The sequence below is a fragment of the Parathielavia appendiculata genome, assembly GCF_033297405.1.
Source record: "Parathielavia appendiculata strain CBS 731.68 unplaced genomic scaffold N657scaffold_1, whole genome shotgun sequence".
Classification (NCBI taxonomy): domain Eukaryota; kingdom Fungi; phylum Ascomycota; class Sordariomycetes; order Sordariales; family Chaetomiaceae; genus Parathielavia; species Parathielavia appendiculata.
Window position 1 is genome coordinate 4,497,019 of NW_026944220.1, and position 18,811 is coordinate 4,515,829.

The window sequence follows — 18,811 nt, forward strand, 5'->3', positions numbered from 1 at the left end:
GCCCCCTGTTACACAGCCTTCCCAAGACCTGAGCTGCTCTGGGGCGAGTTGGCAACCCCTAAGAACGGATAGAGATGGTCATTGTTCAAGTGTGGTTTGCTTGGAAAGGTGCTGCTGAGCAGTCCTCTTTCGCCAACGAATCGCTTTGCGATGCAGTGATGGCATAAGCTCCTTGGTACACGGGCTTGTTAAGCCGCGATTTGTGTATGGTCGTGGGGTCTTAAAGTAACAGCGGTCTAAGGTCCGTACATGTGTAAGAGTTGCGGTGTCCCCACAGTGGGGTACCTCACGGCGCCCATCACACCAGGTGGAGCTTGCCATGCGGGCGGCCCGGACTGCAGCACAAGGTCCATCATGGTCATGACACCGCCAAACGAGACCTGGACTGGACTTCCCTCTACTACACGCCGTACTTTTCCAAATCCTAGACCTCAACAAGACGGCAAACCGACCCACAGGAGAAATACCTGTCGTCGGCTTCATTCTTCCGTCTGCTGTATTTGCGGCCATCTTCTGCGCGGCTCAACCTCGCATCTAGTCGTGCCAACAACACGATGCCCAGAGATCTCGCTCCATAGGTAGCCACCGCCTGCATCGCCCGCCACTCTCGGATTTCGAGCATTCGAGTCTCCGGAATTCAGGTTTCTGAGAAATGGAGGCAAAACAGAAGCTAGAGTCTCTCCTGGACGAACTGTCCAAGTTCAAGAGGCTGCCCAGACTCTCAGCAGCAGCACGCGATGTCGATAAGATTATCGACCTGCTCAGCGATGCACGCCATCAGATCGCCGGAGGTGTGTCCATTATCGTCGTTCCACGGCCGCCAGAAGGCCTGTCTGCTCACCTTTGCCGCAGCAATGGATCCACACACGGCGAGCCTGACCATGACGAAGCTCCAGAACCCCGTCAAGACGGCCTTCGACAAGGTCAACGACGACCTGAAGGCGGCATCATCGGCACACAAGAAGGTGGGAAGGGCCCTAGACAAGCACTTCCCTTTGAAAGAGCTACCCACCGACAACGACGACATGGGGAGACAATTGTCGCTCATTAACCGCGCCATCGCCATGCACCTGCTACGAGAAGGCCAGTTCAGTGTGGCCTCGACCTTCATAGGCGAGGTCCAGGCCAAAACCCCACAGGCCGGAGCTGCCACCTTTGATGAGACCATGGGCGAGGACGGCGACGAAGAAGACGATGATGACGACGATAACGACACAGACGCCGACGGGTCCCTGGACCGAGCTACGTCTCATGGCGACGAGTACGACCTCTCCTCTCTTCACTCTCAAGAGTTACAGGATCGGTTTGCCGAGATGTACCGCATCCTCCAAGAGCTCAAGGCCCACAACCTGCTCCCGGCGATACAGTGGGCGAGAGAGAACTCCGTTGAGCTCGAAGCCCGTGGCAGCAACCTCGAGTTCGAGCTCTCCAAGCTGCAGTTTGTCTGGCTCTTCAAAGGCCCCGCTGTCAACGGCTTGCCGGACGACCAAAACAACGGACTGTCGGGCGCCCTGGCCTACGCCCGAGATCACTTTGGCCGCTTCCAGGCCCGCCACCTGCGCGAGATCCAGCAGCTGGCCAGCGCCATGGTTTTCGCGCCCAACCTGGCCGCCTCGCCCTACCAGCACATCTTTTCCATCCCGACCGCCTTCACTGACGTGTCCGCCTCCTTCACCCGCGAGTTCTGCAGCCTGCTCGGCCTGTCGGCGGAGTCTCCGCTATACTTGGCAGTGACGGCCGGCGCGCTGGCCCTGCCGCGCCTCATAAAGTACATGCTGGCTACGCGGTCCAAGGGCACCGAGTGGACGACGGCGGGTGAGCTTCCTTTTGAGACGCCCTTGCCCGAGAGCATGCTCTTCCACAGCATCTTTGTCTGCCCCGTCTCCAAGGAGCAGACCACCGAGGTGAACCCGCCCATGGTGATCCCCTGCGGCCACATGCTGGCCCGCGACACGCTGCAGAAGCTGTGCAAGGGCAACCGCTTCAAGTGCCCCTACTGTCCGAGCGAGGGGCTGATGCGGGACGCTCGACGAGTCGTGCTGTAGGGCGGCGAGGCGTGGACCGCGACAGTGATGCGCATGAAGATGGGGTGGGGGTCCTTGTACGCGTATTACCCGGGCGTCGGGGATATCGAGGACATTGCCGGGCTTGCTCTTTCTTTTTTTTTGTTTGTTTCTTCTTTTTGTTTTTCCATTCTTACCCTTTGGTCTTTGAAGGAGAGGCATATGGGGCTATTGGGGTTCCTGGCGAGGGATGGAGCTGCTCTGCGTTTTGGAGTTAATCTGGTACTTGTTTGGTTACTGGCAGGCGGGGGCAGGACATGGCTCGGGTAAGTACACATTATCGGTAACGGACAACAGGAAGGGCGTCGGGGGTAGATAGATTGACATTATCCTTATCATTCAATCTTGAAATTCCCAACGGTTGAGGTGTTCAGATCTCCAGGTTGCTTCATCGCCACTGCTACTCCTGAGCTGTATAGATGGCAACACTTCAGAATGCTTCTTCTAGCTCGTGCACATTAATTAGAGCAGAGACCATACAAACTCACCAACTCTCACCCATAACCATGACCGACAGCAATACGCAAATGCAGCTAAACATGTTGCGAGTTCCTTCCGTTGCCCGCTTCCATTTCTTGAATACATCCTCCCCGAGCCCGACCCCAGTCCCTCTCCCAACTGACATTCCCCTTTCAGCTCTCCATGTCGAAGCAACCACCAATGTTTGCCGGCCACTCAGCCGACCAGCAGGCAGGCCAGAGCACGAGGAGAGCTCTTGATTCTAGTACCTACCTCCTTTGATCCAAAGCCAAATATACTCTCAAAACGGGCCCCGGAAAACTGAATAAGAACGCCATTCTCCCCGGGTTCCGCGTACCATGCCTTCCCCTTTAAAACCCCCCAACGCAAGAAAAAAAACACTGCGAAACGACTTGCTCACGGAAAACAATGCCAGGGACTGTGTGGACATTTCAATGATCGCATATAAAGATGCAGTGTGATAAAAGAACAAAACCAAGAAATTCGAGATGGGGATATCTAATGCTGACCAAATAGCTGCGGCTTCCTGCTTGCCAAACAATAAAAGAAGGAATGATGTTGAGTTCCAATTGGCTCAGCTTCAGGAACTCCAGGGTCGTGAATCTCGTTATATGGCAAAATGAGGCCATCGTGCTCTGCACCTTGCTTCGTTTTTTTTTTCTGTTTTCTAACATTCCCACTACCCCTCACCGCCGCTTGTCCTAAATCAATACCATGTTAATCGATCGTCATCCGAGTGGGAAGCGACGGTTTCTGGTCGTTCAACTGATACGAGTTGGCGTCTTCCTTCTCCGGGTCCGGGGCCGCCGGCCGGACGAGATGGGTCTTCAGGCCAGCGCCAAAGTTGCTCATGCAGATGAAGGCGTTGGTGATGGTCAGGATGATGAGGATGATAGTCAGCACGGCGAAGGCCGTGAGCGAGCGCTGGACGGCCTTGTAGTCGTCCTTGTGACCGGGTTGGTAGATGCGGACCAACTTGAAGAAGAAGTAGGCCAGGCCGCCAAAGTAGAGGAGAATGACGAAGCACACGCCCACGCGATTCTCGCGCTGGGTGAAGAAGGCGGCGCAGAGAAGAATGGCGATGGTGATGGGGATGGCGGCTACGTGTAGGCCGAGCTCGAAGTCCTTGAGGCCGTTGACGATGACCAGGAACTGGATGGTGAAACCGAGGAAGAAGAAGAAGTCGAACTTGAGCAGGGCAATGTAGATCTGCATGGGTGTTAGCACCGCCGCACGCTACCCTTGGCCCCATCCGTCATAAGAAAGTGTACCTGATAGTGCAGGAAGCGCTTCTTCATGCGGTAGTCCGCACCGATCTGCTTCAGAATATCCCACGCGAACTCGCGGTAAAGCTGATATGCGAGGGCGCCCATGGCGATGGTCACGACACCCACGATGGCGGGAACGGCAACGAGGAACGGCTTGCAGAGTGCCCACACGTCCCTGTCCTGCTTATCCGGCTTGATCAGCCCAGCGTCCAGCAGCTTGCCGATGGACTTTTCGATCTGATCGATCTGGAGGATGGCGTAGACAAAAATGGCCAGGTTGGCGATGCAGAGGCCAATGACCTGAATGGTATTCTTGAGCCGCAGGGCGTCCCATGATAGGATCAGGATGTAGAGGAAGCCAAAGATGAAGAGCGCCAGAAAGGTCGGGATCGTGCGATACTGTGATTTTTGTTCGGCAGTGGCGTCTTGGTCATACTGGTATTTAAGGCTATACTGGAATCTCGCGAACACGTACCTGGGGGTTCCCAAGTCAGCATCCCGGTTTGGAGTGTTAGTATCGAGATTGCCCATGACTTACGCCTCGAAAGCCATACAGACTAGCGCCTGCAGGCCGACAACAAGAAAGAAGAGCTTGGCCCATTTTGACGCAAGAAACTCTGACGAGAAAAGTGGCTGTTTCTTGGTATGGCCGGAGCTAACAGGGGTGGCCGAGCCCATCATGGTGCTGTCCCGATAGTGCGGGCTGGTGTAGGTTCCGTCAAAGCTTGAGATGGGCTGCGAGCCGGCCACGTACGACCGGCGCAGTTCCCGTTGCGGAGCCAGGACGGGCAATTCTCAAGGCGAACGAATCGCCCAAGGCGGGGTCGGGAGAGTTGTCTGTTTCTGTGGTTTGAAGTTGAACGACGGTTGGCGGCGGCGATGGGCGCGATCGGCTTTTGAAAGGGGTCTAGGGGGGAGGGTCGAGAAGTTCACGGCTCGTTAGCCCTTCACAAGAGAGGATTGATGAGACTCGAAAGCGAAAGGTGGTCGCGCGCGTTCCTCTGCGGACGTCGGCTGAGGTGTGTCGCAGCGATCAGCGACGAGCACTGCTGGGTCCAGGGGTGGTTCTGCTTTGACTTTTGTCGGCGGAGGGCAGGCTGAAACGCATTGGGGAGCTGATGTGTTGCGGGCGTGACGAGGACTTGGCTCGCCGTTGACGTTTCCCGGGACTCGATTTTCGGAGGACACTGGCTCAGATTCAAAAGGGGCCTTGTGCAACTATCAGGCGAGGCCTGGTCACGGTGTGAACGACTGGAGTTTGACGGTGTGTGAAAGAAATAGCAAAACAGAAAGCGAGGAATTAAAACAAACTTAATGCGCAAATTCTAGGTGGTAACTTAAAGAGATCACAAGATGAAAAAGAGGGAGCCCTGAGCAGGGTCTCGAGGTGGGATCCATTGATACGGGGCAGGACTGAGGCTTGCCAAGGCGAGAACCCACTACAGGACTCTTGCAAGCACCAAAAAGGGGTTAACGTTAGCTCCACATTGGATCAGCCTCATGCCAGCCCTGGTCTGAGGCTGTGCTGTCCCCAGATCTCTGTGTGTCAGCCTTGGTGCGTTCTGGCCTTGCCTGACTGACGCCATATCAGGTCCCCTTCCATCCTCCTGTGCTCTGGCTTCTATACAGCTCTGTGCTCCATACCCCCTAAGTATCATGATACCCACAGAGCTACCCTATTCTTTCGGGATCATAAGGTACCCTAGATGACCTGACGTCGCTGGCCCCTGGGTTCCACCCTGTGTTTCGGGTCACTCACGGCCACTGAAGAAGAATCCGCCCAACAGCAACAATCAGGAACAGCTTTCCAGGTCGCCTTCGACAAATTTAAATCGATAACTACGGCCCCGTAATTCACCACACTGAACATCCGAGCTGCGATCTTAAAGTTGGTGATACATGTGCAGTGCAGCGACGTTACCAGACAAGTCTGGTCTGCGGAATCTGCCTTCCAACCCAACCCCACATGAGCATGGTCGCGATTCGCCTTGCGGACCGTGGGGCACGTCATGACCCTTCTTGACCACTCGAACGCCGACCCCACAGGAATGCGAAAATGTGAACCTCGTTTTCGCACGACGAGTTCTTGATGACGGTTGTTGAACTTGCATCGGATCCATGGATCCATCCTCGAGGCTGGCGAATGCCGATGCCCCGCCCGGAATTCGCTCGCGCCATAACTGGATTTCCACTGGCTGCCGGAGATCGCAGGCACTCCGAGGTACAATACCAGCATGGAATGCAGTCAACAGATCAGCGGGTTGCGATTGTTCGACTTTGTGGCGAGAGCATGGAGTCAGGACGGTACAGTGGTCATTGTAAATTGAGTCTTTCAACAACTTGAACCTCCAAGCCCGCCGCCGGCCGCCAGCCCTCAGAAGCTCTTCACCTTCCCGCTCATGGCTTGCCGCGGTAATAAGGATGCCAAAACGCCAATCACCACGTGCAAGGAACCTCGTCCCACCTAGACATGACCCGGCCGCCCTCGTTCCACTCGGTTGACTTCCTAATGCAACGCTTGGGCTGGTTATCGAAGAAGAAATGTCCCCTCTGCGCCCCCGGGTCGACGCATAGCGTGTTCATGCTTGGGACTCCGGGAGGATCGCGACAGCCTCCGCTGGGGTCGATCCAGTAACCGCCGTAGGCTGTATACCATGTCCCATTAATGAAGCAAGGGGGGATTGTCCCGGGGCATGAAGTCTCAACTATCATGTAGTCCGCCGCCGCGAGGGTGACGAGGGGGGCTAGGACGGCGAGGGGTTGGGGAGTGCATCTCGGAGCTGTTGGAACAGAGCAGTTAGCTTCATGGGCCCGGGCTCGGTGATGAGTTGCTTGGTGGGGATACAGACTGCTTAGGTAGACGTCGGCTTGTCAATTCAAGCGAGAACCTTGGGATCTTGTCCGCCGTTTGCTTGTGGAGTTGCGAGGCAAATTGCTGAAGAACGGACTCTGCCCCTGCTCGACTTTGGTTGTTGGCGCGCGTCATCCATGTCACGGACAGGGCATGAAGTTCGTCAAATCCGTGGAACTTCAGACACTCTCATTGGCAAGCTGTACGAAAGTACTACCTAGGCGCAGGGAGGTTGATGCAGTTGGTGATCGTAGAGGTTGGTTGATGCAGATGTTGGCTGAGGCAGATGTTGGTTGATACAGATGTTGGTTGATGCCAAGATGTTGGGTTGGTTACCAAACCAAGGCCACGAGAGCCAGAGATCCAGAGACCCAAAGAGCTAGAGAGCAAGCGAGAGAACAAGGAGTTGAAGATGTGTGTTGGTGGTTTAACGTGTTGTAAGAAATGAGTCTGAGTATTCACTATGCCTCAGAACCAAACTGTCAACAAAGCAGCTCCATTCAAGATTCAGATTGGAGTAGCTATCCACATATCTATGGTGAGATGAGGTCTATATCAGGCCGCCCATAACAAAAGAAAAGCCCACAAATGTCCCAACGCCTGACCGATCTCGCCCGCTGTGACGCTGGGCCGTCTATATCCCTACAGAATCCCCGTGTGGCCTACTCAAACACGACACACAAAAGAGAAAATATGAACCGTACCGGCCAACCCATTTTTCCACTGACTCACTTGTCGCTGGACCTGGGTTGCGCCGCCTCGCGCTGCTCCTGCTTCTGCTCTAACCTGGCCGCATCCAGCATATCCTTCTCAGCATCCAGCGCCTCGCCGACCTGCGCCTTCTCAATGGTACCGTCCGCCTCGGCATGAGCCTGCCTCTCCTCCTTGTCATCGATATCCTCGTTGTCCCGCGGCGTGGCAAATCCGGTGGCCTGGTTCTGCTGGTCCTGCTCAAGCTCCTCGTCAATGAGCTCTTGCTGCTCCTTGAGCACCTCGAGGCGCTGCTTGTTGGTGGCGGCGCCCTCGGCGTTGTGCACCTCGAGCTCGATCTCGTGGAACAGCTCTTCCGGGATTGACGACAGCACGCCCGTCAGCGCCTCGATCTGGCCCGAGAACCCCTCGTCGGACTGCGTCTGGCCGTACATGTAGGCGTTGCTGAGGACCAGCAGCGTGGAGGGCACGCCGTCGCGCAGCCGCAGGTCAAGCCAGGTCTGCAGGTCCTCGCGCAGCCGGGCCGGCGAGACCCCGTGGCTTTTGATGCCGCGGCTGGCGCAAGCCATCTGGAGCTCCGAGACCGACAGGACGTCGACGCCCTCGTAGCTGATGGCGCGGTCGTCGCGCTTGATCTGCCGCATGCGGTGGCGGATCTGGTACCGCAGCATCATGTCGGTGCCGAACGTGTTCAGGTTGAGATAGCGGCACATGGACACGAGCTGGGGACGGGACAGGTTGTCGAGCGTGAGGTCGTCCTTGAAGATCTTGCACACCTTAATGACATCCTCGGCCGTCGGCTTCTCCCCCGTGGAGCGTAGCTTACGGAAGAAGTTTGTGAACTCCTCCGTTCGCGTCGTCGCCTGCGTCAGGGGAAGACCTGTCTCCCTCAAGGTCTGGCGGAGGAAGTCGCTAACTTCCCTCCGGGTAGCCCGCAGCGTCGACGCCTTCTGGTCCTTGGACTTTTGGCCCTCGTACGTGCTGGGCAGCATGTTGGGGAAGAGCTTAAGGGCGACCGGCAGCAGGAGTTCAGCGAACGGAACAATGACGAAGACGGAGAAGGGGACCAGCCGGCCGAGATCCTGGACGGTGCGCTGCAGCTGCCGGTTCTCTCTCCGCGTGAGCTCGTAGCCGGCGGCCATCTTAAGCGCGAGGCGCGAGCTGATCTTGACTTCGGCCGCCAGCAGCTTGGTGCCGTCCCAGTAATGTTGTACCTCCTTTCTGATCTTTTGCCCAAGCGTCAGCTTCTTCTCCTCTTTCTTGGCCTCGGCGCCTTCTACGGCGCCTTCCTTCTGGTCGGCGAGCTGAGTGAGCGACGCATCTGTATCGGCAGACGCTTTATTGCCCTCCTTAGCGGCCTCCTGCACTTCGGTATCCGTCTTTGGCTTCTCGGCCTTCGCTGCGGGCTTCGCGCTGCTGGCAGGTTCCCTTGGAAGTGGTTTCTTAGCCTCCTCTGGGTTAAACCCTGGCGGCGGGCCGCCGGGAGGGCCGTGGGTAGTTGTTCCCGAGGTTGTGAGGGTCCGAATTGGGATGAGCAGGGCAGAGGCCGGACCCAGGGTCTGCGCATTGCGCGCAAAATGGATCGATGTGGCGAGGAGAGCTGATTTGGGAAGAGCGCGGCCTGGGCAGCAGATCAGCGGTGCACTCAAAGCTGCGGGAGCAGAGGACTCACCAGTGCCCATGAACGGGTTGACCACCAGCGCCCGACGCGCAACTCTTGTGGAGGCGCTCATGGCGACTGTCTGTGAGGCGAAGGGAGGGAGCGTAGCGGGGATAGTTGGATAGAGACGCTGACTCTTGTCCTAGCTAGCGGTTCGTTGAGGTGGATAAAGAAGTTGACAGTCGTCACCGATGCGTTGATGGGAGATGCGGTTATGCTGGCAAACGTCAATGAAGTCAATAACGAGCGTTGACCGCAACCGGGAAGCAGAGACTATTGGGAAACAGGGTAGTTGACGTTGTGTAGCCACTCAGGCATGAGTTGTCCAAATAGCAGAAAGAGTGGGAGAGGGAAGCGTACACTCAAGACTCAACTGAGAAAGCGAAAGTACAATCAAGGTCGGGTGTATGGTGACGGTGCTGCAAAAGGGGCGTACTCCATCTGTTTGGCATCAAACCCATCCTTGGCCAACGTTTCGCTGCGTTTCCAATCCGCCGGTCCATTCCGCCCCGCGGTCGCCCCAGGCGAGTCAGGAACGGAGCCAGATATCACGTGACTTGGCCGGATCAAATGACCAGACCATCCCGATGTCAAAACGTGCAGAACGGGTGCCTTGCTGTTTGGCTGAAGTCCGGCTTTGATGTTCCACGACTTTCCCGGTTTGCACGCAACCGATGAGGACTCGCCACGTCTCTCGACAGGCCATTTCTTTCGAGCCTGAATCCTCAGTTTGAGGGTTTCATCCTGGGCTGTTTCGTTGACCTACACAGTTGAATGCTGCAACTCCATTCCCAGTACGAATACCCGTTTTGATTGATGGATCTTCAGAAACAGCCTTGCTGGAGACTGAAGTCGACCTTGAGTTTCCAGACTGTACAATAAGGCTAACCCTGAGAACTCTTCACCCATTCATGTGTTGCAGCGGTGTCGGTGTTCCTGAGATCTCTCAACAGAAAAACACCGTTCCAATTTTGGTGAGGAGGCTGGCCCTGTCTAGCAAACCTCCGTATCCGTTAGTCCCGGGCCATGCAAGGCAATTTCTCCACGGCAACAGCGCGGCCCTTCTTATGTGCATGTTAACAGGACGAGCTGCGCAAAACTGCTTTTATATAGCCTCCCACTTGAAACTTACAACTACATGTACCACATAGCCTCTGCTTTGATCTCGGCTCTCTGACACTGCCAAGCATGCAGTTTCAGTAACCTGCGATTCTCTGTGCGTCCAGGTTAAGAACTTCTCGCCGATCAACCGTTGCCCCGCACTCCGATTTGTGTCCGGGGCCGAGCTTGCTTGTGCTACCCCGGATTCAGAATTGTGTGTTACCTATCCGTCAGTACCTTGGCTCGCCAGATCTTGCCTGCGCCGTCCCTCTGCTATCCGCTTCCCGCTCCCATCCGCCTGCACCACAGAGAACGGACCGCAGAACAATGCGCCTTCGAAAGGCTGCCCGAGTCATCCTGGTAGGGGCGCCGGGCGTAGGCAAGGGAACGCAGTCGGAGCGGCTACTCAAGAGGTTTCCGCAGTTGTCGTCCATCAGCTCCGGAGACCTCCTGCGGCACAATGTCAAGCAGCGGACACCGCTCGGTGCGTGCAATTCACCCGTCAATACCGCCTACGGCTGTGAAAGACTTACTTAGTAAACCACTGCAGGAATCAAGGTGGAAAGCACCATGAAGGCCGGCGGCCTCGTCCCCGATGACCTCATACTGCGGCTCATCAGCAACGAGTTGAGCCAGCGCGGCTGGATCTACTCGGGCCACCACCCCTCCGACAACGTCATGACCCTATCCTCCTCCGCCATCAACACCTCCTCCTCCGACGCCCACCCCAACCCCTACCAAGACGACGCCGAAGTCGCCGCCTTCCTCTCCTCACCGGCGCACGCGCGCAGCAGGAGCTACGGCCACAACCCGCCGTGCCCCAGGGTCAACGAAGACCCATCCGCCTCGTTTCTCCTCGACGGCTTCCCGCGCACCGCGGCGCAGGCCACCCGTCTCGACGAGATCGTGCCCATCAACCTGGCCGTGTCCATCAAGACGCCGCTCGAGGTCATCATGGAGCGCATCGGCGGGCGGTGGGTGCACGAGCCATCGGGCAGGGTGTACAACACGACGTTCAACGCGCCGCGCGTGGCCGGCCGCGACGACGTGACGGGCGAGCCGCTCGTGCGGAGGGCCGACGATAGCGAGGAGGTGTACCGTGAGAGGTGGCGCAAGTTCCAGGAGACGAGCGAACCGCTGCTGGAGCACTATGCGCGCAAGGGCGTGCTGTGGGAGGTGGAGGGGTTGAGTAGTGACGAGATCACGCCGGTGCTGCTGAGCGAGTTTGAGAGGCGGTTTGGGGAATAGCATTATTTGGGCTTGTTGGAAGGGTCTTGTGTTGGAGTGAGTCTCTGTTGTTTGTACTAACCTCCAGGGTTGATAGAGCAGGCAGCATGCTGCTGCGGATGGGACGGCGCTGGGCGTTTGTGGGATAGAGGCCAGTGGGCAACTTGTCTTGGGCTTTCTGGGTATGATGTTTAGGGCCAATTTGGTTCTTTGTAACAAATTGAATATCTAATGCAATCCTTACTACTTCTACGGTTTATATGTCGCGAGAGTCGTGCCTCATCTACGTACGATGGCAATAGGGCTGAGGTTACAAGAGCTCTTGCTGCGATGTCGGCATGGCCATGGAAGTTCGGGGCTGGCTGGACACGCTATCTGGCCATCGTCCGAACTATAAACACAGCAGAACCTCAGCAGGGAACTTGAACGTTGGTTCAGTTTACATGGGCTAGACTGTTCAAGTAAGTCAAGGTATGCGACATCGACACCAACCTCCCTTGATCCTGTGCTTGGATCTTGAGTTTGGCGGTTCCGAGTCGAAACTGAGTCCCGGTATACGGGAGCCATACGTTAAGGCTCAGATAATAGGCGTCAGCCCGCTGCCCGCACCCTCGTTCATGCATGGCCGGGAATGAAGCCACAGCATGTGCCTGCTTCCCCACCTCTTTCTGAATCTGATGCATGGAGGGGCTTCTTGGTGGGGTAGGCTGATCAACAAAGCGGTAACACCTGCCGCAACCATGCTAAGATCCTTCCTAGGTTCCTTGGCACAATCCAACACTCCCCTCCCCCTCATGATCTTGAGCTGTCAAAATACTGTGAACACTCTTTCGTTGTTGGCGTGACCCCGTGACTCCCTTTTGTCATTGTGCTTCCCCAGTCTAAATTGGTCACTCGTTTTGCTTTGATATCCTAAGGGCCGGCTCCTGGTCACTAACTGGTTCATTGCAGAGGACAGACACCATCGCATGACACACCGTTGCACCTAGGTTGTATATCCCGCGAAAGTCGGCCCACGATGATAGCAACATGAGATGGCCGGCATTTGACTTTCCCGCAACTGTTTTAGTAGCCAGCCCATGGTATTGTTTGCGTCGGACACCCCTTGATTTGGTTTGGCCGCAACATCTTTTCAGTTTCTCGCGTTGGACGCCGTTGTCACGATCCGAACCTGCGTAGACCTTCAACCCTATAGATTTCGACAGACCTTGCTTTTACATATGGTACATGGTTTCAGAATTACTGTTATCCCGACCTCATCCTCAAGGTGAGCTGCCCAAACCACCTACCGTTCTCTCCGGCCATGCTAACACAAGCCAGACACCCCTCAAGCCATCAGATATACCTACACCGATACTCTCTCGCTTGCTACCCAAGTCAACATGCTCGTCTCCTGGGCCGTGGTCGTCGCTGCGGCCACGGCAGCTGGCGCTGCCTCGCCTTGGCCGCCTCCCCCTTTGAAGCTCAAGAATGCGAATAGCGCCGGTGCGGGACGCTCTCTTCCAGACTTCAACGTGTTCCAGGATATGTTCATGGCCCTGAGCGATATGCAGGATGCCTATTTCGAGCGCTGGGTTGGCACGTGGCCGAAGGGCATCGACTGGACCCGCGCCGTCATGAGCACCCATGTTGCCGCCACGCTCCGCACCATCTCCCACGAGCTAGAACGCCGCCAGCCTAACGAAGGAGCCGGGTGTGCTACCCGGAAACACGAGGTTATTGCGGGCTACTTTGCCGATGTCATCGCCTACTACTTTGCCGAGGACGCCTTCGCCATCCGCAACCAAGCCTATGACGACATGCTCTGGGTCGTCCTGGGCTGGCTCGAATCCATCCAGTTTGTTGATGAGCACAACAGGGTTCTCTCCAGGATGGCCGCCAGAGGGCTGGGAGACAGACCCCGGGCCGAGACGTGGTATGGGAGTCGCTGGATACCCGCTTTTGCTCATCGCGCGAGGATATTTTGGGAGCTGGCCGCCAAAGGGTGGGACACGACACTCTGCGGAGGCGGCATGCTCTGGAACCCGCGGCTCATGCCGTACAAGAACGCCATCACAAACGAACTGTTCATGGCGGCGTCCATCAGCATGTACCTCCATTTTCCAGGGGACCCCAATACATCCCCTTTCAGCAGCGATTTTGCCGCGAATCAAAGCCACTGGAACGCTGACTGGCGTCCCCACGACCCCGTTTTTGGCAAGGCTGCACAGGAAGCCCACCGCTGGCTCACCACATCCAACATGACCAACGCACAGGGCCTGTACGCCGACGGTTTCCACATCTCGGGTCACGGCTCGGGGAGCAACAACACCCGGTGCGACGAACGCGACGAGATGGTGTACACCTACAACCAGGGCGTCATCCTGTCCGGGCTGCTCGGCCTCTCCCAAGCCACCGGCCGAGAGCACTACCTGCGCGAAGGCCACGCCCTCATCAAAAACGTCATCCGAGCGACGGGTTACGATCTCGCCCGCAACGTCCCCGTCGACGACCTGCGCCCTGGGAATGAAAGGCTCCCGCCCTGGCGCGGCCTGGGACGGGCCGGCATTCTCGAGGATGCGTGTGATGTGTCTGGCACCTGCTCCCAGGACGCCCAGACCTTCAAGGGCATCTGGATGCACCACTTTGCCACCTTCTGCTCGCCCACCGCCCTGCAGCAGATCCACCCCCATACGAAACTCGATGACACGGCCAAGGCAGCCATCCGGGCGCGCCATGCGAGTGCTTGCAGGCGGTATATACCCTGGCTGAGGCGCAATGCTCGGGCCGCGATGGGCACGAGGGATGCGAGGGGGTTGTTTGGGATGTGGTGGACTGCCGGGCTGCTGCAGTTTGCTAATAGCGAGGAGTTGGAGTTTGGGGAGAATGCGCTGCCGCCGTCTTCGGAAGGTGACGATGTGGTTGATTATCGGAACTTAGGCGTGCCCCAGACTGCCGTGTGGGTGAGGATGGTGGATCTACCACCGTCGCTTGTCTCACCGCCTGGGGACGAGACGGGATCGCGGCAAAAACCTATGGGTGATGGTCGGCTGGTGTCGGCGAAGGGGAACAGGAATCGGTCGGCGACGGATCATGATCATTATCATGATCGTGTCGGAAAGAGAGGGTTGGGATTAGAGGAGGATGAGGCGGGTGGTATAAGTACTTGGGATCCCAATCTTCGCGGGCGAGGGAGGACGGTGGAGACGCAGGGCGGTGGGTTGGCTGTCCTCAGGGCGCTGTGGGTGGTTTCTAGACATGAGTTATGACGGCGTTGAGGATGTTTCATGGGAGAGTATACGCATGGCATTAGAGAGACGGGGGCGGCACCTGGATTGGTATGGCTATGAGGTTTATATTTGTTTCGGTATCAGCATCGGTATACCCCATTGTTAGGTTTGGAAAACTAACTGTAACCCTGAGTTCAACTTTCGACACAAGACACATGTGGAAAACCGAGCAAAACTTGAGAACAAGAACTTGGTTTGATGTGGTGGCCGAGCAAACTGTAAGATCGTAAAGGAGTAACAAACACGCTCTGTCATTGTCTCATCGTCAGTTGAGCAGCCACAGGGTATCCTAGATTTGCCAGGGTTGGGTTTAGAGCCTTAAGCTTGCTGGGGTTCCACATTGTATCCAAGTCCCAAACAGCTTGAACCCCCCCCCGCGCACTCAGCAGACCCATATAATCAATCCACCACGACAACCTCTCACTTTCTCAATCGCAGACATCAATCTCGCCGTCAGCGCCACTTATTCCTAATTTGACCGCGATATCGCCCTCTCCCGACCGACACCGATCGCAACTTTACCGCGTCCGCAAAAGAGAGAGAGAAACAGAAAAGATGGCCTCGGACGAGATGGAACTCGACGACCCGGTGCAGCAAGGAGGGCCCACCGACGCTTCTTTCTCCTCCAACAACGACAACAACATCAGCTCGGCCAAGCTGGCCGCCATGCAGACGCACACCAAGGCGACGGCCGTGCGCTCTATCGAAGGGTGGATTGTCATGGTGACCAACGTGCACGAGGAGGCCGACGAGGAGGCCATCCACGACAAGTTTGGCGAGTTTGGCGAGATCCGCAACGTGCATCTGAATCTGGATCGGAGAACGGGGTATGTCAAGGTAGGTGCCTCCCGTCCACGGAGTCTCAAATACGTCCCTCTTATCCAAGACTTGAATGGGGGCTTTTTGGCTGACTTGTGGCCCGGGCGGGCGGGGCTTGGGTTTTGATAGGGCTACGCGCTGATCGAGTACACGACCCTCGAAGAGGCGCGCGCAGCCATCGACGGCGCGCATAACACGCAGCTGCTTGACCAGACGGTGCAAGTGGACTTTGCCTTTGTGCGGCCGCCTCCGGGTAAGGCGGCGGGCGCGAGAGGCGGTGCTGCTGCTGCTGTTGGTGGCGCGGGGGCAGGTCCGGCGCGGGGTTCGAACCGCGGCGCACGGAGCGGGAGAAGCCGGAGCCGGAGTCCCGGGGCTGGGAAGGAGGATGTTCTGTGATGCACGGCTTTTCTGATAACTTGAAGGAAATAGATATGACGTGCGCTGCGACGACGATTACGACCACTCCACGCGGGAGTCTGTCGCGAGAAACAGAGGCCGAGCCGCTCACACGAGATGTATTACAGAAACCCAGCCGATGTGTCGGAGACAGGGAGACCAGACACGTCGGCATCTTGCCATAACAAACTCGACGGTGAGCGCAACCAGTTCATCCATGCCTGGCCGCAGAGCCACCAACTAACGCCGCCATTCTAGGAGATTGAAAATCATCTGCCATCTGTCTAGACTGGAGTGACTGAATTTGGGCGAACATAAAGAAAAAATCGATATGAAGCCGTCTGAAAAAGCGGCAATCAAGCCACTCAAAGAGAGACCCAATACTTGCCTGATGGCAGCAAAGTGGGTTTGCTTGGTGACTTCCCCAGACCCGCGCCTGAAGTCCTCTCAACATCTCGAACTCACCCTACGGATTAAGACGCCCTCCCATGCAACGACGGCGTGCTGCAGGCCCGCCGGGGTCTCTTAACTCAAGGAAACATGACACGATCCGTTGGGTTCGGTCCGCAGGTAGATATGATGAGCTGTCAAAAGTATCCCAATGTTCTTGTTAATTGGGGATGCACATCAACACCCTGCAATAGAGATAGGCATATCATACCTCGTTGCACTCTTTTCGTCATCAACCGCAACCGCCCAATGCAATAACCAGCCCCGGCCATCACAGATTAGCCCAATATATCCAATTTTCCGTATGGAGCCCTACCATCCACTTAAATGCCCCTTTGAAAATGCCTCGCATATCATATTCAAACCAGCCTTGTAACTCCGGGGCCGGTGCCTCAATAAGCCATTTCAGCCCCTTGTGCAAAACGCCTCTGACCGGCGCTCTTCTTCTTCTCCCGCTTCGCCCAGCGCAAACCACAGGCATTGCACAGCGTCTTGGGCCCGCTGGGCCCCTTCCTCCATTCCGGCGATTCGAGCGTGCCTGCAAAAAAGAAAAAAACATACGGTCAGCACTTATCGGTCTCTAATCGGACATTGAAAGTAATACGTTACATACCGCAGTCGGTGCACACGTATTCCTCGGCCACCTTGAGCTTCTTCTTCTTCTCGCCTGTGCGCGGGTCCCTGTCCACCGGGATGGCGATGCCCGCGTCGCCCGTGATGAGCGCCGGGCTGGGGTTGCCCGTCGTGATACCCAGGCTGCGTTCGCCTTCCTGGTACCGCAAGCCGGTTAGCATCTCGATCGTGTCGCCTACGTGGTTCGTGCTACCGGTTGAGGGACGGCGGGTGCTTGCCGCGCTGTCGGTTGGTACGCTGTCGAGGGATACGCGCCGCTCGCGCGGTGGGATGGAGGAGGCGTCTGCTGAGGTTTGGGTAAGGGGTGTTTCCTGGCTTTGTTGTCGCCATGTTCGTTCGAATTCTTCGGCCTCGACTTGTTCCTCTCGCTGGAGCTCGGCAATCTTCCGTTTGAGGCGCTCGTTCTCCATTTTGTGCTCGAGAAAGGAATCCAGCAGCGCCGCGTTTTTGGTGGGGTACGGCCTGGCCATCATGAAGACCGCCTGGCAGAAGGGGGTCTGGTTGCTGGGGTTGGGCGCAAACTTGGCGGCGGCGATGTGGGCATGGCCGACGGCTTCGAAGACGAAATATTGCCCGTCCTTCTGTTTCAGCCTGTAGAAGACGCGCAGCGGCGTGCCCGAGGCGATCGACTCATTCAGCTCCGCGGTGAAGACGCCTACGTCGTCCGGGTGCAGGAGGTCCTGCACCAACAGATCGCGCAGCTCGGACGGCTTGTAGCCGGTCAAGCGCTCAGCGCTCGGCGAAACGTGCTTTATCCGCCCGTTGGAGTCCAGAATGTGAAGCAGATCCTGGAGCTCCTCGACGATTCGTGCAGGCCAATTACGCCGCTTGGTGAATTCGGTTAGGGCGCTGGGGTTGTTCGAGCTTCCGGGACCCAGAGTCTCCCGGGGTTGGTTCCCCGCCGGCCCGGACGCGGTGCTCGTCGCATCATCCGGCGGGGAGAAGGGGGTTTGCTCGGCATTGTTCACCGAGGGTGCCGACGAGGCCTGCTGAAACGGTCCCGAGGCGAATGGCTGCGCCAAGGGCCCGTTTGGGTCGAAGCTCATGGTCATTGTGCCATCGAAGGGCAGGAAGAAGGAGTTGTCCAGCAGCGACAGTGTGTCGGCCGGATCAGGGTTCATCTAGAGGTGCAGGCATTCAGGGTGTTAGTGGGTTGGGGTGCCCCGATTGAGACTTGAGAGGCGGACCTGCAGCATCGAGACGTCTGGGCCCATGCTCGCCGGCATCCCGAAGCCCAGGAAGCCGGCCTGAGTGTGTCCGTGGGACATGGCAGCCAAGCGGTCACGCCAATTGGGGCTTCACCTGCGACGCCGTTTGTTGTTGGTCTAGACTCTGGAGAGAGCAAGGGTAGTATTGCAATGAGGACTCGGATCATGAGCGAGGGCGTCTCCGAGTGATTCTCATTACTGACGACGAAGGGGGAAAGGTGGCAAATTCTTGGAACCCCTCCCAGGCGTGGATGTTTGTTGCAGGAATGGAAACTTTCAAAAGCCCGCTCTCGGGAGACGCAGCAATGCAATGCAATTCGACTCTCACAAGTGCTGGGCCGGGTCTCCCCATCAAAATGAGCCAAGAGCGACGATCACCAGCAGATAGCGGTGGGGGCGGGGTTGCAGGAAGGCGAAAGAGGGGATGGGATTTCTGGGTTTTCAGCATGGGAATCTTGCACTTGCTGTTCCCACTTTCGCCTCTGACTGCCTTGCATACTTTCGCTGGCCACTCACCTTGCCACAGCCGTTGAGGGGCGACACTGCGCTACTGGTCGTATCCGCCGGAGAGGTTGCTCCTGGCGAAAGGGTCTTGATTAGATCCCCTGGGAGTTACGGTCCACATGTCCACCCACCCTTGGGTTCTGCCCACCCACCCTTGGGTTCTGCCCACCC

The 18,811-nt window shown here is 57.0% G+C and overlaps 8 protein-coding genes across 8 annotated transcripts; 4 read left to right on the plus strand and 4 right to left on the minus strand.

Moving 5' to 3' along the window:
* The first annotated feature begins 594 nt into the window (after positions 1-594).
* Positions 595-2,513, plus strand: N657DRAFT_587814 (uncharacterized protein). The gene is made up of 2 exons (XM_062789826.1): positions 595-791; positions 853-2,513. The coding sequence occupies exons 1-2, from the start codon at positions 653-655 to the stop codon at positions 2,043-2,045; spliced, it is 1,332 nt and encodes a 443-aa protein (XP_062653411.1). The 5' UTR covers positions 595-652; the 3' UTR covers positions 2,046-2,513.
* Positions 2,514-3,260: 747 nt separating this feature from the next.
* On the minus strand, positions 3,261-4,492 carry N657DRAFT_630488 (uncharacterized protein; the record flags this gene model as incomplete). The annotated part of the gene is made up of 3 exons (XM_062790980.1): positions 3,261-3,752; positions 3,815-4,286; positions 4,350-4,492. 3 exons carry the CDS (start codon positions 4,490-4,492, stop codon positions 3,261-3,263), a joined length of 1,107 nt encoding a protein of 368 aa, XP_062653412.1.
* A 642-nt stretch (positions 4,493-5,134) lies between these two features.
* Positions 5,135-6,147, minus strand: N657DRAFT_88386 (uncharacterized protein). Its single transcript, XM_062797575.1, has one exon. It carries the CDS (start codon positions 6,045-6,047, stop codon positions 5,514-5,516), a length of 534 nt encoding a protein of 177 aa, XP_062653413.1. The 5' UTR covers positions 6,048-6,147; the 3' UTR covers positions 5,135-5,513.
* A 996-nt stretch (positions 6,148-7,143) lies between these two features.
* Positions 7,144-9,500, minus strand: N657DRAFT_610188 (LETM1-domain-containing protein). The gene is made up of 2 exons (XM_062790320.1): positions 9,046-9,500; positions 7,144-8,994 (listed from the first exon to the last, which is right to left on the minus strand). The coding sequence occupies exons 1-2, from the start codon at positions 9,104-9,106 to the stop codon at positions 7,391-7,393; spliced, it is 1,665 nt and encodes a 554-aa protein (XP_062653414.1). The 5' UTR covers positions 9,107-9,500; the 3' UTR covers positions 7,144-7,390.
* An 823-nt stretch (positions 9,501-10,323) lies between these two features.
* N657DRAFT_88495 (adenylate kinase) lies at positions 10,324-11,487 on the plus strand. The gene is made up of 2 exons (XM_062797576.1): positions 10,324-10,618; positions 10,685-11,487. Exons 1-2 carry the CDS (start codon positions 10,462-10,464, stop codon positions 11,380-11,382), a joined length of 855 nt encoding a protein of 284 aa, XP_062653415.1. The 5' UTR covers positions 10,324-10,461; the 3' UTR covers positions 11,383-11,487.
* Positions 11,488-12,141: 654 nt separating this feature from the next.
* On the plus strand, positions 12,142-14,848 carry N657DRAFT_610196 (glycoside hydrolase family 76 protein). The gene is made up of 2 exons (XM_062790321.1): positions 12,142-12,628; positions 12,682-14,848. The coding sequence occupies exons 1-2, from the start codon at positions 12,589-12,591 to the stop codon at positions 14,607-14,609; spliced, it is 1,968 nt and encodes a 655-aa protein (XP_062653416.1). The 5' UTR covers positions 12,142-12,588; the 3' UTR covers positions 14,610-14,848.
* A 337-nt stretch (positions 14,849-15,185) lies between these two features.
* Positions 15,186-16,030, plus strand: N657DRAFT_630492 (RNA-binding domain-containing protein; the record flags this gene model as incomplete). Its single annotated transcript, XM_062790981.1, has 3 exons — positions 15,186-15,467; positions 15,579-15,702; positions 15,879-16,030. 3 exons carry the CDS (start codon positions 15,186-15,188, stop codon positions 16,028-16,030), a joined length of 558 nt encoding a protein of 185 aa, XP_062653417.1.
* A 657-nt stretch (positions 16,031-16,687) lies between these two features.
* On the minus strand, positions 16,688-18,638 carry N657DRAFT_668582 (uncharacterized protein; the record flags this gene model as incomplete). The annotated part of the gene is made up of 3 exons (XM_062795448.1): positions 18,116-18,638; positions 16,909-18,049; positions 16,688-16,833 (listed from the first exon to the last, which is right to left on the minus strand). The coding sequence occupies exons 1-3, from the start codon at positions 18,194-18,196 to the stop codon at positions 16,688-16,690; spliced, it is 1,368 nt and encodes a 455-aa protein (XP_062653418.1). The 5' UTR covers positions 18,197-18,638.
* Between the last annotated feature and the right edge of the window lie 173 nt (positions 18,639-18,811).